Here is an 18,402-nt window from a genome sequence, read left to right as displayed (position 1 = left end):
AAAAAAAATTCTTAGTAATGGATAATAGTGGCGCACCTATAGTGCGCCATTAATGGCCAAAACAGGTGCGCCACTAATTAGCCTTTTCCTAGTAGTGCGGTGATGGAGCCAGTGCAGCAGGACTTAGTCACTAGAGCTCCACCCAACAACCCAAGCCTTTCACCAAAAAGCCTAACTTGCAAGCGTCTTCACTTCTCTCGCAGCCTGAAAACCAATCGAGGTCCACCCAACAACCCAAGCCTTTCACCAAAAAGCCTAACTTGCAAGCGTCTTCACTTCTCTCGCAGCCTGAAAACCAATCGAGGTCCACCCAACAACCCAAGCCTTTCACCAAAAAGCCTAACTTGCAAGCGTCTTCACTTCTCTCGCAGCCTGAAAACCAATCGAGGTCCACCCAACAACCCAAGCCTTTCACCAAAAAGGCGATGTCACCATAGTCGGCCCTCATGTTGCCCGAGAAGGAGACCTTCTTGATCTCGGACCACGGTGGTGACGAGGAGGTGGGCCGCCACACCAACAAAGCACCCCCCTCTTACCGTCGAGCTTACCTAACTAGACCAGAGTATAGTTGTCACAGTAGGATGGTCGTGCGATGAGCATGCAACCACCAAGCCCTGTGAGAATCCAACAAGAGTTTCCCGGAGCGGGGATCATGTGGAGTGACCCATCGACGGCGTCATAAACAACATCGATGACGTGGTCGAAGTCATGGAGGAAGGTCGTCGTACAAGATCAATCATACTCGGTGTCCAACTCCTAACGTACTCGCATTATATTTGGAAAAGATTCATAATCTGTCGCCACGCACGCTCGTCGCGTCCACACGTTGGCCCACGCACCGCCTCTCGCTCCTCGACCGGCCTCTCTTGCCAGCTAGCCTCAGCTGCCCGCGCCGCACCCTCCCCTCCCTTGTCCCTGCCGCCGCCCTCCTCCCATGTCGCCTCGCCGCCGCTTCCATGGCTCTATGTACCTCCACACCTAGATAGGTTGCCACCCGGCTGCCTGTTGGATAGCCGCGTGCGGACGGACTTCGAAGAGATGATGAATTTGATTTTATCGCCCAGCAACCATTCTGGAGTTATCATGGAGTGACACGCTGTCTCTAGTAAGTTTATTTTGGAGAGGAGAAAGATTGATCTGTAGTTCTGTATCTTCAGGGTCACAAAGACCGCAGTCCAATTTGAATCTTCACTTGGCACAAGAGGAGAAAGATTTCATCTCTAGTTATGTATTAAGTATTGTCCCCTATATTTATCTAAGCACTATTTGTTCCATATATGTGTCTTCTCAGAAGTGTAACGAGAAGATATTATCAATATGTTATTATCTATCAGTTTGTAGATTCAAATTCTAGAATTGTTTGTAATGGGCTCGTCAATCATGCTTGTGTGTTTTTCCGAATTATTTGTTTGGTCATTTAGAAATTTTTGATCTCTAGTTCTCTATCTTCAGGGTCACAAAGACCGCAGTCCAATTTGAATCTTCACTTGGCACAAGAGGGGAAAGATTTGATTTCTAGTTCTGTATTAAGTAATGTCTCCTATATCTGAGCACTCTTTGTTCCATATGATCTTATCAATATGTTACTCTCTCCGTCCCAAAGCGACACTTATTTTTGGATGGGGGAGTATTATCTATCAATTTGTGGATTCAAATTCTATAATTATTTGTAATGGGATAGTCAATCATGTGTGTTTTATCCAAATTATTTGTTTGGCCATTTAGAACTTTTTGGTTGTCTGATAACTGAATTTGGAGGAGTGTCCCTTTTTCTCTAAACTACAAATTCATATTTTTATTGACTTGTGTACTTGAAGACGTTTTTAAAGCAAGTTTTTGTATTACATGAGGTCAAAAAAATTGTCCATGAAAAAAAAATCTGTATTACATCGTCGAAATCCCAAATCCAACTCACTTTTTTAGGAAAAAACTAACAGAAAATTCATTGGACAAAAATTGTTGGATACCTTTTTAAGGGCAGATATTTTTTTTTAGAAAAAACAAGAGGTTGCTCTTATCCGCAAAAAAAAAAAACAATAGGTTGCTCATATGTGCAAGTACGTGCTCCTCCCCTTTGCAGCCCCTCTCCCGCCGCACTTGGCAGCCTGAGGTCTCGGATTCGATTGTCGGGACCGGGGGGGGGGAGGGGGGGATTCTGGACGGCTCGTCTGCCCCGAGGGTGACGACAACCATGGTTGTTGTTTTTCTCCGTGGAGTCGCCGTCGAGGTCACTCCCCTCCACCACAACCATATTCCCGGGTGAGCCGTCGAGGTCACCCCTCCACCACGACTATATATTCCCGGGTGAAACCCCAAACTCCTCTCTGTTTGGGCGGCAGTGGCGCCATGTGCGGTGTGCCTTTCTAGGAGGCGCCGCCTGGGGTGTTTGGGTGTTGGAATTAGAGGAGTCGCAGGCGAAGGGGGGCGGTGGTTTGGCTTCGAGTTGGTGGGAAATAGCTGAGTGGCGTAATCACATGTTTATGGATGGTGCTCTCTGGTGACGGCTCGCGTTTCTCAAATCCGGTGGTACGGCGCTCTTAATCTGGGCAAAAGCGGATTGGGTTCCCCTTTGCTGGCAATAGCGGCGTGGTGGAAGCCGAAGGCACCCGACCTTCAGTTGTGCTGGGTAAGCTAGGCCAGTGCACAAAAGTTTGACCAAATAGGATCGTTGATAAGGAGACCGCATCGTGAAATAAGTTCGATTCACAGAAAGATACATTTTGTCGGCATTAATATTGTCATGTTACTTTGTGTAGCATTTAAGCCATGCCTCTAACTGTTAAGCTTTATTTTTCAAGTCCAAAATGCGATAGCAGATGCAGATGAACTGAGTTGGCTATTCTTGAATTACAAGTTCTTGGCATATTTTAAATTCAAAGACCACTCGGAGTACCCACTCTAAACAGGAGGTGGTAAACAATTGACCACGTTGTACTAGAAATTATATTCACCACAATGGCTAGAACTATGGTCTTTGAGTGCTCATGTTGCTTGGCATCATAAGCATCTAGAGTCGCCTCCTCCGTATGCTCCCAAGAAAGAACCTATGGCTACTCTACCTCCCGTCGGCGTCGTCGTTGGTCCGTCTCGTCTCCGGGGGCCCTAGAGCCATGGAGGTGTGGTGGACCCTGGCCCTTGCTTGCGGGAAGACTCTTCCTTCGTTTTTAGGTGTTTCTATAAGTTCGTTTAGGGTTTGTGACCTGCTCAGGAAGACGATGCAGTGGCATCTTTCTAAAGATGGAATAAGGTTCTCCCCATCTGGCCCCGTTCCGGTGATGCTCTAGTGTCGTTGGAGGGCGTGTGGAGGTGTGTCCCCAACGGATCTCGCGGGATTCGGTTGGTGTTGTTCTTCAGTGGACCTGGTTAGATCTAGTCTTTGTTTGTGTGTGTACATGTTGGATCCTTTCAATCTATACTTTTCTTCGTCGACGAAGGTTGCTGTTCCGTTGCACTCATCCTGTGGTGTTTTAGCACGTTAACTTCCCGATTGTCTCTACAATAATTTTGGCCCAGCTCTGTTAAGGGAGGGATGATGATGACGGCGCGCCTTCGGCTCCCCCCACTGATTGTACTCGTCGCTAAGTGGTCTAAAGACGTGGATGTAATTTCTATTTTTTTTGGTTCTTTGCAGTGTCATGGCATGATGAATAGTAAAAAAAATATTCACCACATTCATCACTAACTAGTCATCATATAAGTTCCCTAAAAAAACTAGTCATCAATAGTTAGAAGACATCAGACACACGACAAATCAACCCCAATTGACAGTTTGACATCATGAACCGGGTTGGGTGCTTTTTGTTTTTCGAGAAGAGGTTGGATGCCTTGTCAGCGCCGGAGAGAAGATAGATTGAGATATCGTTGCTTCGTTTTTTTTTTTTGAGACACAGATATCGTTGCTTCGTAGGCCGTGGTATCCGGAATTGGGCCGACCCGAGTGATAGTTAGGTTTCTTTTGTCCACGGCGTGGAGGAGATGTTCACGTTTTCCTCCTGATGGAAGTGCGACCGAGACGTCGCCCCAGGCGCTCGCCGCCGCCGCCGCCGCATGGAGCACTCCCGGTGTTTGATATTGACGTCGATGACCGCATCAGCGCCCTCCACGACGACCTGCTCCTTCTGGTACTCATGCGCCTGCGCTGCACCCGCACGGCCGCGCGAACCGACGTCCTCTCGCGCCGGTGGCGTGGCCTCTGGGCCCGCCTCCCCGATCTCACCTTCCGCTACGTCCCGCCCGGAGGGATCGAAACGGCGCTCTCCCGTGTCGCTCTCCCCGCCGTGTCTCTTCTCGACATCCGTTTCCCGGATTTTCCGTCAACGGAGTGGGGCAAGGCCGACGACGTCCGCGCCAAGTCGCTGCTGCGCGCCGCCACGCGGCTCTCGCCGGAGGAGGTTGTCTTCACCCTCGCGTGGTCTAGTGCGGTAAAACCAGGTCGTCCCGTTGAAATCGCCATGCCGTGCTTCAGGCGGACCAAATCGATTGAACTGGACACGAATTTCCTCCGCCTGAAACCGCCGCCGGCCGGCCAGCTTCCCATGCTCGAGAGGTTGTCTCTCTCTGGCCACATTGTCGACCTTGGCACCATGCTCAGCCGCTGCCCACGGCTACGTATGCTCAGCGTCACCTTCCGTGGCACAGATCCTGACTCGCTCGAAGCGGCGCTCACGTCTCTTGAAGCCGCTACGGGGCTCGGCCTTACGGTGTCCCTGCTCCACATCCGCTACATTACTACTGATTTCAGGTACAGTGTTGGGGCTGCTCGCTTCGCCTCCCTTCTCGGTGCCATGGCCAGGGTGTCCCCCCAGGAGCTCGTCCTCACCGACGGTTACCACAAATGTTACGACATTGACCTGCCTTGCTTCCGGCGCACTACGGCAATCGAGATGAGCTTGTACACCGTCCGCTTCACAGAGCTACCGGCGGAGCAATTCCCTGCGCTCGAGAGAGTATCCCTCGAGGGTTGCACCGTCCCCGACCTTGCCACATTGGTCGCCCGCTGCCCCCGCCTGTGCGTTCTCAAGGCCACCATAGATGATCATACAGACAACGTCACAGTCCACTCGACGTCGCTATAGGAGCTTTACATCAACGCCGCCAAAGACAAAGAATGCCGGGGCATTGACATTGTGACTCCGTTGCTTAAACGGCTGAACCTGGAGGTCAAGGCTGACATGAACCTCAGCGTGTATATCTCGATGCCAATGGTGGAGGAGGTCTCGTTGAGACGCTCGTATACACAGTCGCCTCTTTTATTTGGGTTTTGGTCGCTCGATAGCATGAGGTTAGAGACCACAGAGAGCTACAGATACTACATTGATTGGGGGCTCAGCAACATCAACGACTCGCAGCCCCCTTGCTTTAATGCCCTGGTCTTGAGCATATTTACCGATGTACGCCTCTTGTCTCTCCTCTTACTCAGTCCACTAGATTTGTTGGCTATACTTTCATATATACTTGAAGGTGTGTGATAATTCTTGGCATGATATCATCATGACTAATAAGTTTAATAACTATTTTGTTTTCCAGAATAATTTTCAGTTGGGTGCGGTGCCGCTGAACTTTCAGCATGAGATGATGAAACTTCTGATTACTGACTTTTCTGCGTTGGAGCTATACCTCAACATAAAGGGGCATGTTCTTGGAGCATTGATGTTGCGTCTCCTTGGGATGCAACACATTCGAACCGCTATACAGAGGCTTAAAGTTATCCTACCAAGGTGGGGCCAGGTAATATATTCTCCATGCTGCTTATACTCCCTCCATTCCAAAATATAGTGCGCCCGCACTTCCTGAGGTCCAACTTTGACCATAAATTTAACCAACGGGAATAGAGGAAGCACTATATTTTGGAACGGAGGGAGTATATCTTATACATGTACTACTTGTTGAAAACACATTATAACATTTTTAATGTTCTAGATTTCACCAACATCAAAATGTCTTGAAAATTGTCGTTGTAACGAGCCCAAGAACTGGAGGAGCCAAAGCATCTCATTGACTCATCTTGAAGAAGTAGAAATCAACAACTTCATCGGCGGGGACAGTGAGATCGATTTCATCGCAATGATATTAAGATGGGCGCCTGTGCTTAAAAGAATGACCATCAAGCTCGTGTATGACATTAAACAAAGTGACACTGAAGGTTGCATCACGAATATTAGCAATATATGCTTGGTACGGCCTTCTGTTGATTGCTTTGTTTATCCCAGCTATGGTGAATTGGTTTGGCGTACGCCCATAAAATCACCATGCTTCTAGCTATATTCAAGGTGGTCATTGCTGGAGTGGTTATCGGGCATGATTAGAATCTTTATCAGGCATGATTAAAAACAATGAGGACTTTGTTTGCTTCATATACAAGAAATGCTCCTTGGTGCAGCAAGAATACGTTCCATGAGGAGGATCCAGGTGTATACTCGGTCTAGATCATCTCATGCCTCATGTGGACCCTATCCCTATAATATCCCACTTAATGTTTTCCGCATGGGAGGTGCAACTATTTGTTAGTTCTATACTTGGTGACGTTTCATGCTATTTGTTTTAAAACTATATATAGTTTCCTTCATGTCTTTTTGCAAACCTGTAGGATGGTTTCCATATATTGTCGAAGTGTTGACATTCCAATTATAAATTTCTTCTCTTGCTTTTGTTACCCTTCAGAAATTTGTTTCAGAGTAGCATTACATACCTGCAAGTAGACAAGAGTGTACTCAACAAGTGCACAACAGTGGGCCTTTTGTTGGTGTACGTTTCGCAAACTAAAAGTATTTATTGACATTCAAGTATATTGCCCATATGAAAATATATGTTTACTACAGTATTATACTCCAGTGGCGGAGTTTGGGCTAAAATTCTGGAGGGGCAATGGGCTGAGAGGGGGGGGGGGGGGGGGGCTAAATTATGAGGTCTGGCCTTATTTTCCTGTACTTATGGCCCAAATACCTAGGGGTAGTGAGGGGTTTCTTCATGGGCTAGGGGGGGGGGGGGGGGGGTGGCCCAGGTTGCGCTCCATGAAGCTCTGCCACTGTGCTACTCTATGGTACAAGAATAAGGAGAGGCAGTGTTTTTAGGAGTATAAGCGTATGAAGGCCATAGTGGTATGAGAATACACTCCTACGGCGTATGAAGTGCAGCGGGGGGGGGGGGGGGGGGGGGGGGGGGGATCACTGGGTGGATAGGCTGGCAATCTCGGATTTCTCGCCAACCCTGGTTACCCTTGTTCCCTGGCGCTGCCATAAGACGCGCTTCCTGGCAGAGGGGCCACCATCATACTCCCTCCGTCCCCAATTACTTGTCGCGGGAGGGAGTACTTTCAAGCTTTTTGTTGAGATACCAATAAGAGAAAAAACACCGGAAGCTAATACACAACCTATAGCAACATACCACACTCCTTGGAACTGCGTATATCCACTATTAGAGGCATGCCCATAAAAAAGTCCATGATCTTTTGTACCAGTATTATCCCATCAGAAAAATTCCATGATCTTTTGTACCAGTATTATTACTATTGATTGGTGGAGGTACAATATTGGGGCTGCTCGCTTCTCCTCCCTTTTCGGTTCCATGGCAAGGGTCTCCCCCCAGGAGTTCATCCTCACTGACAGCTACCACACATGTTATAATATTGACCTGCCTTGCTTCCGGCTCATAACGACAATCTAGATGAGTTTGTACACCGTCTGCTTCACACAGCTACCGAAGGATCAATTCCCTGTGCTCGAGAAGCTATCCCTCGAGGGTTGTTGCACCATCCCCAACCTTGCCACACTGGTTACCCATTCGACGTCACTACATGAGCTTTACATCGATGCCGCTAAAGACACAGAATGCCGGTGCATTAACATTGTGACTCCGTTTATTAAATGGCTGAACCTAGAGGTCAAGGCCGACATGGACCTCAGCGTGTCTATCTTGACGCCAATGATGAAGAGAGTCTCGTTGACGTGCTCGTATACATAGTCGCCTCTTTTATTTGGTTTTTGGTTGCTCAAGAGCAAGAGATTAGCGACCACATAGAGCTACAAAAACTACAAAGATGGGGGAATCAGCAACATCAACGACAAGGAAGGCGCGTATCCTCTCATTCATGTATTTGCCTCTGTATGCCTCTTGTTTGTCCTCTTACTCAGTCCACTAGATTTGTCGGCTATACTTGCATATATACTTGAAGGTGTGTTTTAATTCTTGGCGTGATACCTATTTTCTTTTGCAGAATAATTTTCATTCTGGTGCAATGCCGCTGAACTTTGCGCATGAGATGAAGAAACTTCTGATTACCAACTATTCTGCGTCGGAGCTATATCTCAGTACAAAGGGACATGTTCTTGGAGCACTGCTGTCGCGTCTCCTTGGGATGCATCCCATTCAAACCGCTATACACAGGCTTAAGATTATCCTACCAGGGTGGTACCGGGTAATTCTCCATGTTGCTTATATATATCTTACATATGTACTACTTGTTGAAAATACATTATAACATTTTCTATGTTCTAGGTTTCACAAACATCAAAATGTCTTGAAAATTGTCTTTCTAATGAGCCCAAGAACTGGAGGAGCCAAAGTATCTCCTTGACTCATCTTGAAGAAGTAGAAATCAACGACTTCAGCGGAGGGGACAGTCAGAGCGATTTCATCATAATGATATTCAGATGGGCGCCAGTGCTTAAAACAGTGACCATCAGGCTGGCGTATTTTTTTATTAAAAAAGGTGGAAGACCACCGGCCTCTGCATCTTGGCGATGCATGCAGCCACTTTATTAATTATTCACAAAGTGTCACTGAAGGTTATGTCAGGAATATCAGCAATATATGTTTGGTGTATCCTTCTGTTGATTGCTTTATTTATCCCAGCTATTATGGTGAACGGCCAGTTTGGCGTACGTCCATAAATTACCATGCTCTTAGATACTATTTGTTAGTTCTATACTTGGTCACGTCTCATGCTATTTGGCTTGAAACAATATATAGTTTCCTTGGTGTCTTGTTAATTTTGCAGGCCTGTAAGATGATTTCCATATATTGTCAAAGTTTTGACATTCCAATTATAAATTTCTTCTCTTACTTTGTTATCCTTGATAAATTTGTTTCAAGGTAGCATTACATGCATGCAAGTACATAGGGAGTGTACTCAACAAGTGCACAATAGTGAGCCTTTTTGCTGGTGTAGGTCTTGGAAAAAAAGTGTTTATTGACATTCAAGTATATTGCTCATACAAAAATATATGTTTAGTCTTTTACTTCTTGGTATACTCTGGTACCTTTTTCATTTAGAGGAGAGGCAGCGTTTTTTAGGAGTATCAGCTTATAAAGGTCTCAGTGAGACGAGAATACATTGCTACTATTTGTTAGCTCTATGCAGGAGTTTCCGTGGTAAAGTATGCTTTTCAGATACGAGTAATTAGGTTGACGTTTGTGGGGGAGAATAGAGCACCTTGTTTTTCTAAGGCAGCTCGTGAAGCTTTATTCAACTTGTCACACAATCCTTAAAAGGATATGTAAAGGATTATAGGGCTGGCCTAAGCAAACATGGTGGCCAACCTCAAGAGAAAGTGCATGATATTCTCCCAACGTTTTGTTTTGGAGAAAACACACCCAAGTTAAGAGAAAGTGCATGAATGCGGTGTGGGGAGCAAAGGTGCAGTTGCGTGGGAGATGGCGCGGGTGTGAGAGATGTTTTCGGGTGGGACTGGGGTGTCGGTTGCATACATGGCAACGGTCCGGACGCCCACAAATCCCCTTGTTTCCGTCCGGTTTGCAGGAAAACGGACAAGCGGATGCATCCGCAGACAAATGTGGGTTCACGTTGGATGGAAAACTACGTCTGAACTTCAGACACCTCGGCCTGGGCATTTGCCGACATTTTGAGGGTTTGCATTGGGGATGCCCTTCCTCCTCAAAACTTCCCTCTCCGGACCACATTTGAGCAGCCTGCCAAACTCTACGTAAACCTTATCTCTCCTTCCTTGCACCTAAAATAATGGCGCAACAGTTAGCGCTCTACCCGATCCATTGTCGCCCCTGTTGGGCTGATCTATTCGCCAACATGACTGATATACAGAGGTAGCTTTCTGCAACTTGGCCAATGTAGGTTGCTTTTTTTCTAGGAGAATCCTTAGGCTAATTATGTACTTGGGAGGGGGCTAGATTTGGGGAGCCTGGGGCGGTCATCCCCTTGCCCCTCAGGACCGGCTGTGCGCATGCCACCCCGTCCATTGCCACCACCAAGCACCCTGTCAGCCACGTGAACTCCCCGACCCGTTGCTCTGTCCATGGTCTGCACGCATTCGATGGTACTAGTGATCCTCTTTGTTGTGTGCCAAGCAGAAATCGTAGCGGAGGTCAACACAATCGGTGCCGTGCGCACCTATTGGAGCTCCTCATCAGAGGAGTATGAGGAGGAGGGAGAGCCGGAGATGCATTAGGCCAACAAGGAGGTGGAGGGCTACGTCATGGTGCCCCTCCAACAATGGGAGGAAGAGGAGTACTGCGCTGTCAAAGTCAGCTCGCCGCCGAGCACCGTCCTCCTAGCCAACCCACAAGCGGTGGCGGAGAACCACCCCCATCAAGGAGTCTATGGTAGATGAGCGCGAGATCGTGCTCACTCTGCCATACCTTAGTCATTACCGAGCTTTACTGTGATGCGATATTCGTTGAGCCCTATAGCGACGATGACGACAATGATTAAGATGCTGAGGGGCACCCACGACACCCATATTTCTGGCTCAGGCAAGGCACTAGTAATCTACCTCTCCTTCGACAAAAATTAGACCAGTCATACCTTTTGTAAACTCCAATTAGCCTATTTTTAGCTCTAGTTAAGTTGTAGCTTGCTTAATTTCAGTACTATGATACTCCCAAAACAAATCCGAACTATTAAGCACTATGTGGTCTAATCTAGTTTCAATTGAAGTTTGAAATGCCATGTTTGTGCACACTTCTTATTTTGGGGCGTTCAATTTTGAGGCGGGTTAGCCCCAAAAAAATTAACTAAGTTTTGGGAGAAAATTAGCGAGTTGTAGAATTAGGGAAGGGTTAGAGGTGCCCCTATGTATATTAAAACATTTTTAAATATTAAAAATGATAAGATATTTGTGTATTATATGGTGAGATCCAAAATCTAACTCACTATTTTGTTTAGAAAAGAAAACATAAATATAATATCACATATTGTTCAATATTTTGCGGAGGGTGGACATGCCCCTCTTTTTTAGGGGTAGACACGCTGTTTTTTAGGGGTAAGGCCTAATCTTTATTGATTTTTTTTGCGAAAAAGATCAAATCTATTATAAAAATTTGTTGGAAATACAAAGCGCCTCAACCATAATAACATTACATCGAGGTCCATGGACCACCGAAAGACGATTGCCGCCACCAGAACGAGTCAGTATCGCGCCACTGTTGCCACTCCCATACCGGAGCCAGCCTGACCTTGTCGATGATAGCAGGGAAGTCTTCTTGCGCGTGCCACTAAGGAGCAGCGCTCCAGAGCCGCGGTCGTCGTCGTTGAATCCTTGAATCGATCTGAAGAACCTAACACCAAATATCGCCATCGTGTACGCATGATGAGAAACCTTAATCTCGCCGCCCCAAGGAGCCGTCAGGAATCTACGCCGGAGCTCCATCCAATACATCCGAACGGACAAACTTGAGGAGGATCGGAGCCCGGAAGACTTACTCGAAGAAGGAGTGCTGCCATCCGTCCAAATGTCGTGCCTACAAGGACTAAAACTCTACCTTTCTACAAGCCGGAGCCGAGGCACCAGGAATCTCCTCCCCGCCACTGGTCGCCGGAGCGGCAGTGGGAGGGGAGGTGAATCCACAGGCTCGCCGGCAAAGATGAAGGGGAAGAAGGCTTTTTGCTAGTCGCCTTGGGAAAGGGGAAAGAAATTCTCCTTGACAGTATCTTTATCGATCATAGACCACAGAATGTGGGATAATGTTTTCGTCATGTGGTTGTCCAAACCACACATGACGCACAGGAGGTAAATTCAAAGAAAATCTGGCTAAACTAGGAGCTTCTACATTGCTATCTCAACCTTCAAAAGTAAAGTTACAAGAGAAGGAAATACTACGGGCTTTTATCTCTCTAATGATCGCCGCGTGTTTCCCTTAGTTACCCTGTGTAATGTCGCTGATAATCTGCTTAGCATCCGATTCCACCACGAACTGTTGAAGAAGAAGATCTTAGGCTGTTACATACTCCCTTCGTCACAAAATTTGTACTAAAATTGAGACACTTATTTTGAGACGCAAGGAGTAGATCATAGTTTTTTTTTAGTAACCACAATCATAGTTATCACGGGCTTTATGTCCACCAAGACATGGTCCGTGTGAGCTATACCACATGGGCTGGCCTGGGTGACGCGGGTGAGTTGAGGCAGGGTTTATTTTGTTCCTTCTCCCAAATGAAGTTGCAGGGTTTCGCCTTCACGTATATTCGATGAAGTTGTGATCTGGACATCGCCGCTGGCGCTCGTCGCCGCGGCCACATGAACCTCGCTCCCGGGCCATGGATCTCATTAGCGCCCTCCCGGACGAGATGCTTCTCTTGATCCTCACATGCCTACGCTGTGTCCGCGCCGCCATGCAGACCGGCCTCCTCTCTCGTCGGTGGCGCGGCCCTAGACCGGTCTCACAGATCTCACCTTCGACAATCTCGAGCCCGACATGATCCAAGCTATACTCGTCCACTTCGCTGCTTCCACGACTACAACCATGTCCACGCTAGACATTCGTCTTCAAACGAGCTACAGTGCTGACCTTGCCAGCTCGTTGCTGCGCGGGTCTCGCCGAGGGAGCTAGTCTTCACCTCCTCTTCGGTAACATGTATGAGTTTGAGTAGGGAGACTGCATCAAGCTGCTCTGTTTCGACTGCACCACCTCCATCGAGCTGGAATCACGTGTCTTCAATGTGGACGTCGCACCGCCGTTTGCTGGTGGTGAGTTCACCTCTCTCCACAGGTTATCCCTTGCTGGCCACATCATAAATCTTGGCGTAGTGCTCAGCCGCTGCCCCCACCTGCACGTGCTCAGTCTCAACTCCCTGGGCAAGCACGCCATCTCCATCATTCTGCTACCGAACAGCGTGTTCCTCACGCTTGATCGTCTATCCCTCGTCGGAGAAATCGATGGCCTTAGTTCTTTGCTCAACCTCTGCTAGCGCATGCGCGTGCTCAGCATGACTTACCTCGAGTCGCAGCAACTCACGCTGCCTCCAACAGGAAAGTACCTCGCACTCGAGAGGTTGTCCCTTTCAGGTAACACCGCCAACCCTGGCACCTTGCTTAACCGATGCCCATGCCTGCGCGTGCTTACTGTCACCTTCAGCAGGATGGCGCTTGCTTCGCTCGAAGGGGCGGCACCGGTTGGCCTCACGTTGTCCCTCCTTGGCATCAATATTCCTTGGAGAGACCGCATTGACGCTGCTTGCTTCACTTCTCCTCACCGCACCGCGACGAGGCTATCGCCGCAGGACCTCGTTGTGACCGACGACTTTGAGGGATACTATTTCAATACAATGTACAGTGCAGACAGTGTCATCAATGCAGCCCTTCCCTGCTTCCCCCATGCCATGTCGATTGAGATGGATTTGCAAATCGTATGCTTCACATCACTGTCGACGACAGGCGGGTTCCTGGCGCTCGAGAGGTTGACCCTACTAGGGCGCTGGAGCACCATCGACGTTGGCACCTTCGTCACCCGCTGCCCGCGCCTACGTGTGCTAGAGATCGACTTAGCTAGGGTCAACATCACGGTTCACTCGGCATCGCTGCAGAGACTTAAGGTGTATATGGATAACCATATGGAATGCCATGACATTGACATTGTAACTCCCATGCTTAAGCAACTGCAGATGGTCGTTGGTGCCGGCATGGACACTCGTGTGTCCATCTCGGCGCCAGTGCTACAGAAGGTCAAGTGACAGCGCTGGTATACAAAGTTTCTTCTTGCATTTGGTTCATGGCGTCTACGGAACATGAACGTGGAGACAATAAAGAAGAGCGGCATAGACAACGGGGAACATGTTCTTCACTTGCACCTGTATGCCGGAGTACGTACCGTGTCTTATGTCCTGCTGAAACTACTGTCAGATTTATTCTTCAGATTTTAGTTAGTTCTATGCATGATATCCTGCCCAATTTTATGGCAGAATCATTTCGATGGCCAGTTGAACTTTGCACAAGAGATGGAGAAACTTCCTGTTACCAAATTATCTGTGTTGCAGCTTAAATTTGAATGGGCGTGCCACGTTTATGGAGCACTTGTGTTACGACTCCTTTGAATGCATCGGGTTTGCGCCGCTATGAAAAAAAGCTTATGGTCATCCTTGGCACGACACAGAAGGTAATTCATAACCATGCTTATAGATTTTTCATACATACAATTTCTCAAGACGGTTGTTAGATAAGGTCTCAACCAAGAAGCTAGCACGGTATAATTAATTAATGCATTGCCATGCTCATCATTTGCTTTAGGCAAGAAAAGGATGCCATGGAAATTCTCCTTGTCATAAGCCCAGGAATTGGAGAAGCCAAAGTGTCTTCTATACATGTCTTGAAGAAGTGGAAATCATTGGCTTCACTGGAGAGGATCATGAGCATGATTTCCTAACAATGATGTTCAAATGCTCGCCGATGCTTAAAAAAATGACTATTACACTGGCACACACAATTCGAGGTTGATCCACGAAATTGTCCAACATTTTCTCGGCGTATCCTTCCGTGAATTGCAATGGACATTTCAGCTCTGGTGAGTTATTTACGCGTGTATCTGGTTGGCATGCTCCTTGATACAACGAAATTGTTTTCTGTGAGGGAGATGCAACAATATATGTTATCCTTACGTTTCTTTTCTACTTCTCCTTGGATATGTGTTACCCGGATCCTGTCTTATTGTATGATGATTGATATATATTGATGGATCATGATACTTATGTTGTTACCTTCCTTTGTTGTGGAGTGTAAGTCAACTTACCCCTTGTATTCTCATCTCTTCAGGTTATGTTGTATTTGTTGTGATGTCCACCATGTTACCGACATGTGACACTTGCGTGCATGATATTAGTCACATGTTGGAGTGTCTCTAATATGCGCTCCTATCCTTAGCGAGGCCACTAAGTCTTCGTTCGGGCTAGGACTACATGTTGGACGTTACACATAGTTTCTTATGTGTGCATTTTGGGAAAGCATAAGTTCTTTTCATATTTTTTTTGGTTAGCCCTATAACAAATCACATACACAGATAATATCCCACATATATATTTTTCCGAGTGCCGAACTCGGTAAAAGAGCCATGTGGTGCAACCTAGTGTCCCGGTGGACTCTTTCCGAGATGTGTACCAGGGATCTTAGCAAAGAAGAGAACCTGGGATTATTTTGGACATACCTTTGCCGAGCACGGCACTCGGAGAAGGTGAAGAACACGACAAAAAGTTTTCCGAGGTAAGTGGAACGTATTCGACAAATACTTTGACCCTTTGCCGTGTGCCAGAATATGAATCTCAGCGAAGCTAGCACAACACGTGTTGGCCACCCATACGAGACATTTTGCCGAGTACAAGGCCGACTATCCCGGAAAATATCACATTGCACGCATCGGTCCCTCGTGCATGTTTTTTTCCAAGAATCTTTGTGTCAGGTCTCGGCGAAGACAATGTCTAGGAAAACAATGGACATCATGTGCCTCGCTCCTGGACGTCCAAGTTCACTGATTCCCTATGCCAGGCTCTCGGTAAAGGGTATTGGCAGGTGGCAGCCGTCGTCTCCGTCCGGCTCGTCAAGTGCCTTTTTTTGTGCCGAGTACCCCACCTAGGTCTTAGCAAACGGTTTGTGGTGTCCCCAATGGACGGCTCTCAGTAAAGTAGGCTTTTCCTGGAGGGTTCGGGCCTTGTACTCTTAGTCGAGAACTACACTCGACAAACTCATTTTCGAGTCAGAATCGACTTTCGACAAGTTTTCCGGGCACTCGGGAACTCAAAAATTGCAATAGTGTAGATTCCTGATATGCTGACAATTAGTTTCATTTATGTTCTCTCTTCCATCCATTTTTCCATCATTGTTCCGTAAGAGTGCCCAGACAGAGAAAAGGGAAGATTCCAACATCGCAAGCAAAAAAAGTTGAGTGTCTAGGGTCCTCCATCACCTTACCCCTCCCTCAAAATAATAATAATGTGTTTTTTTGGAAACAAAGTGTAAACATGATAATTATTTGAATGCACACAGTGCCAGGTCTAGGTTTCTCGCATTCTCTATGTCGTTCTACAGAAGGTGTATAGTGTCATCAACATACTAAAATTGAGAGGCCACCATCCATTAAATATTGGGTAACCCCTAAGATCTGACCGTCTTCCTTAGCTCACTCCAAGGATATGGCCAACATATCCACCACAATATTAAACATGAGTAGGGATATAGGATCATATTGATGCAAACCCTTATGCATCTGAAAATATTTCCAGATATTGGCAGTCACTCTCATGCTAATGCTACCCCTTTTGATAGAATCATTAATCCACCTGCAGCAAATCCATGAAAGACCTTTGGTACACATAGTTTGTTTGACAGAATCCCAGTTGAGTTTGTAATATGGCTTCTCAAAGGCAATCATAAATATCACCAATTATTTTGTATGCATTTCATGAATACTTTCATAGAGAATGACCACCCCTTTTATAATTTTCCTACCGGCATAAATATCAGTTGAGTAGGTTGGATGATCCTCTCAGTGACCATAACAACCCTATTCGTAGCTACCTTCATAGATATTTTTAATCTGACACTGAAAAAGGATATGTGGCACTATTGTTTAATGTACGTTGTGTTAGACCTCTCTGGTAGAAATGTGATAACTCCACAATTATGGAAGAAAAGAGGCAACAACACTCGATGAAAATTAGTTAACAGAACCATCACATCATCCTTAATAACTTCCCAAAACACGCGTTAGAACTCACTATGGAAGCCATCTGAGCTAGTCGCTTTGTTTTGCTCCATTGGAAGACCATTCTTTATCTTCCTTTTCAATAGATAATGTGGAGATCAGCTCGTCTTTCTCGGATTACACTCGAGGGATATCATCTAGTTGCAATTGTGCCCACAAAAGTTTTTATAGTACTTCATACATTTTTTTTATTTTGAACATATGACCTTACCAATAATATGATAATGCCAAATATTTCCCTTCATGTAAATGTCTAAGTTTAGAATAAGTCTCCTCCTCATGAACAAGCTTGGCCAACAATCCGCTTGAATCTCGCCTTAGTGTAACTTCACCATAATTTAAATGGACTATATTAAATTGGTTATCCAGTTCTGCGATAATATGCAAAATACACTTCCTCTCCTTATTTACCCGCTAGTTTTTTTTGCGTCCATCCTCTAAACAATTGACGAGTTCTGCAAACTTTATTTAGCCAAATTTACATAGGGGTGGATCCTTGTTGCTCAACCCACCATATTTTTGTACCATGTGAACAAACCCATCAAATAACCGCGCTCAAATAGAAACAAAGGTTGATTAAAGCAGGAGTGTGTATAGATTGAGAGTGGTCTAGTGCATGGACTACAAAGAAAGGAAAATATATATTTCTAGTCCGACGACATAAGCCCCTTACCCGACATTTCAAACGCCGGATTGTCCATCACACGAGCCCTGGTATGCTTTCTACCCGAGAGACAAAGAGATATTTCTCGCTCTTAGTGACAACGTTGAAAATGAAACACCAATATGCATCAAAATTCACATTTAACAAACCAGTAAGTGTGACTTCTTGCTGCTTAGCTCGTGGGGATGCCGCTTTATCATCAAGCTAGGACGCAGCACAAACTGCAACAAGAATCGACAAAAGTCCGACAAGAAAGACACATTGCTTAAGATAAAATTTACATAAAAGCCCTTTAGTAACTTCCAGAATATTTTTGTTTTTACTGGTTTTAAAATTTTCTAGACTCTTTACTATTTTATTGGAATAATTATATTTTCACTAATTTAACATTTACTATTTAGTTGTTAATTGGGCAGCCGTATTTGTGAAACTGGTGTCTGATATTATCTTTCCCCGTGTGTGCTGTGGAGCAAGGTACGAAATGTAGAATGTTTTAAAACCTTAGGGAATAAGAATGATTGATATTATAATCGAAGTACAAATTTAGGCTATGAAAATATATCTTATTTTTTAGAAACACCAAGTGTAAGGTAAGGACATAAACACACATGCGAGAGCACTATATCACCTCAGAACACAACACATTGTCTACTAAAGACTAGATTTAAAGAGCTTCATTCAGGACTGATGAAATCATCAATGGGACGCACCGCCTTCCACTAATAGAATATTCTTTTTAATAATCCAGATCCGGATTTCCTCCCTAAAAGGCCGAGGTACAACCACACTTCTAATCACCC

The 18,402-nt window shown here is 46.0% G+C and overlaps 1 protein-coding gene across 1 annotated transcript; it reads left to right on the top strand.

Annotated features, from left to right (window-relative positions):
- Positions 1 to 3,995: 3,995 nt before the first annotated feature.
- LOC141023153 (uncharacterized) lies at positions 3,996 to 5,075 on the top strand. Its single transcript, XM_073499487.1, has one exon. It carries the CDS (start codon positions 3,996 to 3,998, stop codon positions 5,073 to 5,075), a length of 1,080 nt encoding a protein of 359 aa, XP_073355588.1.
- The last annotated feature ends 13,327 nt before the right edge of the window (positions 5,076 to 18,402 follow it).

This window comes from Aegilops tauschii, chromosome 5, assembly GCF_002575655.3.
Source record: "Aegilops tauschii subsp. strangulata cultivar AL8/78 chromosome 5, Aet v6.0, whole genome shotgun sequence".
NCBI lineage: Eukaryota > Viridiplantae > Streptophyta > Magnoliopsida > Poales > Poaceae > Aegilops > Aegilops tauschii.
The sequence above is the reverse complement of the archived record's forward strand: the minus strand, read 5'-3'. Positions and strand labels throughout refer to the sequence as shown.

Coding starts and splice junctions, on each gene's coding strand:
- LOC141023153 (XM_073499487.1), top strand. CDS start 3,996: ATGGAAGTGCGACCGAGACGTCGCCCCAGGCGCTCGCCGCCGCCGCCG.